Here is a 3,334-nt window from a genome sequence, read left to right as displayed (position 1 = left end):
CCCCCCCTTTTGGTACACTTTCTAATGATTATAAAAGCTCATCTGTGTCAGAGTACAGATTTGTTAAAAGGCTTAAATATGAAACTTTCAACCCATTTATATTGTACTTTGAAACCACTACAGCTTTGCTTTTGTGATGATCTGATGTAGTAGAGATGGAGTTACAGTTTCTGTCTAAAAATAGGATTTAAAAAAACACACACACACACACAAACAGCCTGAATGCCAGCTTGTTCCGGTTTCCGCTTATGTAAGTCCCTGTGTCTTTTGTTCTCAGACAGGTATGAGGTATTAGAAAATATTCATGATTCAACATGTTTGGTTATGCTTCCCTTTTTCTTCTCTGTAGTGTGTCTGAATTTGACAAATGGCTGTATAAACTGCAAAATGAAAAGTGTTTGGTTTTCCATTTTTCTTCTTGTAAAAGCTTATAGTTAGGGCTGGATCAGGTAACCGTGAACCAGTGTTTAGATACACTGCAGTATTCCTGCAATAGGACTCTCTATAAGTTTACACATCACTCTGCATGTAATCATTAGTTATTATTCATTTGTTGCTCTCTTCCATAGTGTCCTCTTTGTCTTGTAGGGTAGCACTGGTGGTTGCCAGTATTTTCTAGATATTTAATTTTAATGTTTTGGGGTTTTTTTCTGATATGTATTCTCACTTTTTCTTTCCATCTTCCCAATCCCAATATTTTCTCCATCATTCTTCGATTCTCCAGCCTCAGACGTATGATGCAGTGGAGCCCTTGGACCTGGAGGAATTCTTCATGTCGCAGTTAAAAAGTGGAGACTCTGCCCTGATGCAGGAATTTGGAGACTTTCCTGATGATGACCTGAAGGTGGAGCAGGTGGAAAAGGAGTGTCGCACTATTCGACACTCTGTCCCAGAGGATGGGTATGTTACAGGCCAATGATTGTTAAATAAGAGGATAATTTATGAGTCAATTAACATGGTTTTCTAGAGCTCACAAAAAGCCAAAAAGGATGGCGTTTTTTACTGACAGGTTTCTCTGAATGTCTTAAAATATTGATTAAACTGATGTTCAGAGGTGGGTAACAAGCCTTTATTCATCTTCCAAAGAAGTTTAGCAGATTGTTTTGTAATAAAATAAATATTTAGACTGTCTCCCCAAATTCATTGTAAAACAACTTTCTGCACGTTATCTTTGCTTATTCAGAGTATTCACAACGTGACCATGAAGTCCAAATTAAGACAGGAGAAGAATTCAAAGTTTTCAGCTGCTTGCATGTGTCTGCATATCTCATTGTCCTCATCCTTATCTCTTAACAGAGTGGAACTAGATCCGCATGTAAGAGACTGCATAAAGAGTTACACCCAGCCGTGGCTCGTCGTCTCCAGAAGGTAAAAGACTGCGTGTCCTATCTGATACATTCTTATGTTTACATGTTTCCTACAAAGACTCTCATATTCACTGCACACATGCACTGCATAATGCTTCAGTGTTGTTATCCAGACTGGTTCAGAGGTCTTTTAGTTAACCATGAATGCCCTTTTTTGTGTTTTTGTGTCTTTTCTGTCTTATGTGTATGCATGAAGATGCCAGGGGGATGGCTGGAGTGTGTATTCAGAGCGAACTGGCCTACACAAACTTCTTCGGAAACAGACCTTTGAGTCGGATTTTCAGCCAGAAAATCAAGAAAAAACGGTAAGAAACACAAACACACAGTCATGTGCTAAAGTTTTAGTTTAGAGGTTCGGATAAATAACCCAATAAATATTGAGTGTAAGTACCCTTTTACTTAGCCTGTGTCTTAACCAGCACCCTGTTACTCAATGAAGGAGCCTTCCTCCTGTTCAGTGTTGCGTGCAGCATACTATGAAGAAACAAGTCCTCACTGATTTCCTTCTTCAGCCTCTTGTGTGCAGCGTGATGCTTCAGACATGCATTGTTGCTGTAGTCTCAGTTTACAGTTAGGTCGTCACATCTGATTTTGCTTGTTATTATAGAAACAGGTTTTTGACTAGATGGTGTTGCTTTGGTTTGTTGGTTATTACCACTTTAGACGGTCAGAACAACTGTGTAATTTGTCTATCTGCAGTTGTGATGTAACTATTATTTGCTGAACTACAGCCAGCAGTGAGAGATGGTTTAGTTTAGTGTGTTTTTTGTTTTTTTGTCTAGCTAAGCTAGAATATGAGAAAGTTAATGACTTTCCAATCTAAATACTGACAAGAAATGGAGTAAGTGGATTTCCCCAACAGCTTAATGCTATTTTTAAGCAGAACTACAAGAAAAGTTACTTGCCACAACTTGTCCTTGAATGACAGTGGGTTGGAACTCTGATAAAGTGACTTCTGTGTGGCAAAGACATTGTAGTGAGAGCAGTATGGTAGTCCATACTGATCAAGGCTTGGGAGACAATTGTTGGTGTGAAATGTGAGGCTGGGGGGATGTGAGACTGGGTTGGGAGACTGAGCGGGGAGTGGGTGGGGGTTGCTTTAATAGAGAACACAACAGTGTGTTGTTATTCACATCACTCTTTTTTTTACCCTACACAGTGGCTCTTTTAAGTTTAGTGCACCACAGCCCTGTTGTGTGTAACCTGTATTATATTCAGCATTTTTCAGATCAGTAGCTGCCATCCAAGTGTTTGGATCTTTCATTATGGATCCTTGCCTCAGTCCTTCACTGAGCCAAGTTCACATCCTCTCTGTGCCCTCTCAGTCGCTTATTTGTCTTATAGTGGCCAAATCCCAGCTCCCAGAATCACACAGTCGCGGCCAATCCAAGTCCCAGCCAGTGCCACTCCCAGTTCCTGGCCCAGCCATCCCTTAGCCCCAGCCAGTCTCTTGTTGCTTCATCCTGCCAATTCTGACTAATTACCCAAACCAAAAGGCCCTCATTACTGCTGTAGGCTTCCCATGATCTATATGCCAGAATGAGAGTGACAGAGAGGGGAAGAACAGCTCTATTGTCCTTCAGCACTTAATAGTTCTCTTCTATGGACCAGTCTGCTTTAACAATAGCCCCGGGAATCATGGCGTGATGGACTCTTGGAGCCTCAACATTGTGAAGCTTAACCAGACTGGAAACTCAGTCAGTCCTAGCCTGTGGTGTGAGAGCTGGGATATGAATTTGATGGATGATAGGAGTGAAAGAGACAAGGAGAACGGGTGGCAAGAGGGACTGCTCAGATCAGGATGCAGCTTGGGAGCAGTGAGGTTATGACCTGCAATCTGGCTAAAAGGTCATATGACAATTTTTGGGGTTAGAATCTTGAACTCGTGTCATTATAATTACGGTTGTGCATACGTGCTTGCCTGGATACAAAGGCTATCGCTTCAACTCAAGGTGAAAAGCTCAATT

The 3,334-nt window shown here is 41.2% G+C and overlaps 1 protein-coding gene across 4 annotated transcripts in view; it reads left to right on the top strand.

Annotated features, from left to right (window-relative positions):
* Positions 1-3,334, top strand: part of dock8 (dedicator of cytokinesis 8) — a 53,835-nt gene that overhangs the window by 15,564 nt on the left and 34,937 nt on the right. For all 4 annotated transcript variants that reach the window (XM_013914415.1, XM_005721983.2, XM_013914421.1 and 1 more), the window contains 3 exons: positions 725-900; positions 1,297-1,368; positions 1,564-1,672. In XM_013914415.1, coding sequence (XP_013769869.1) covers positions 725-900; positions 1,297-1,368; positions 1,564-1,672 — 357 coding nt within the window. The remainder of the gene's footprint in view (positions 1-724; positions 901-1,296; positions 1,369-1,563; positions 1,673-3,334) is intronic.

Source organism: Pundamilia nyererei, unplaced genomic scaffold (genome assembly GCF_000239375.1).
Source record: "Pundamilia nyererei isolate P.nyererei 1_Seehausen unplaced genomic scaffold, PunNye1.0 scaffold00006, whole genome shotgun sequence".
Classification (NCBI taxonomy): Eukaryota; Metazoa; Chordata; class Actinopteri; order Cichliformes; family Cichlidae; genus Pundamilia; species Pundamilia nyererei.
The sequence above is the reverse complement of the archived record's forward strand: the minus strand, read 5'-3'. Positions and strand labels throughout refer to the sequence as shown.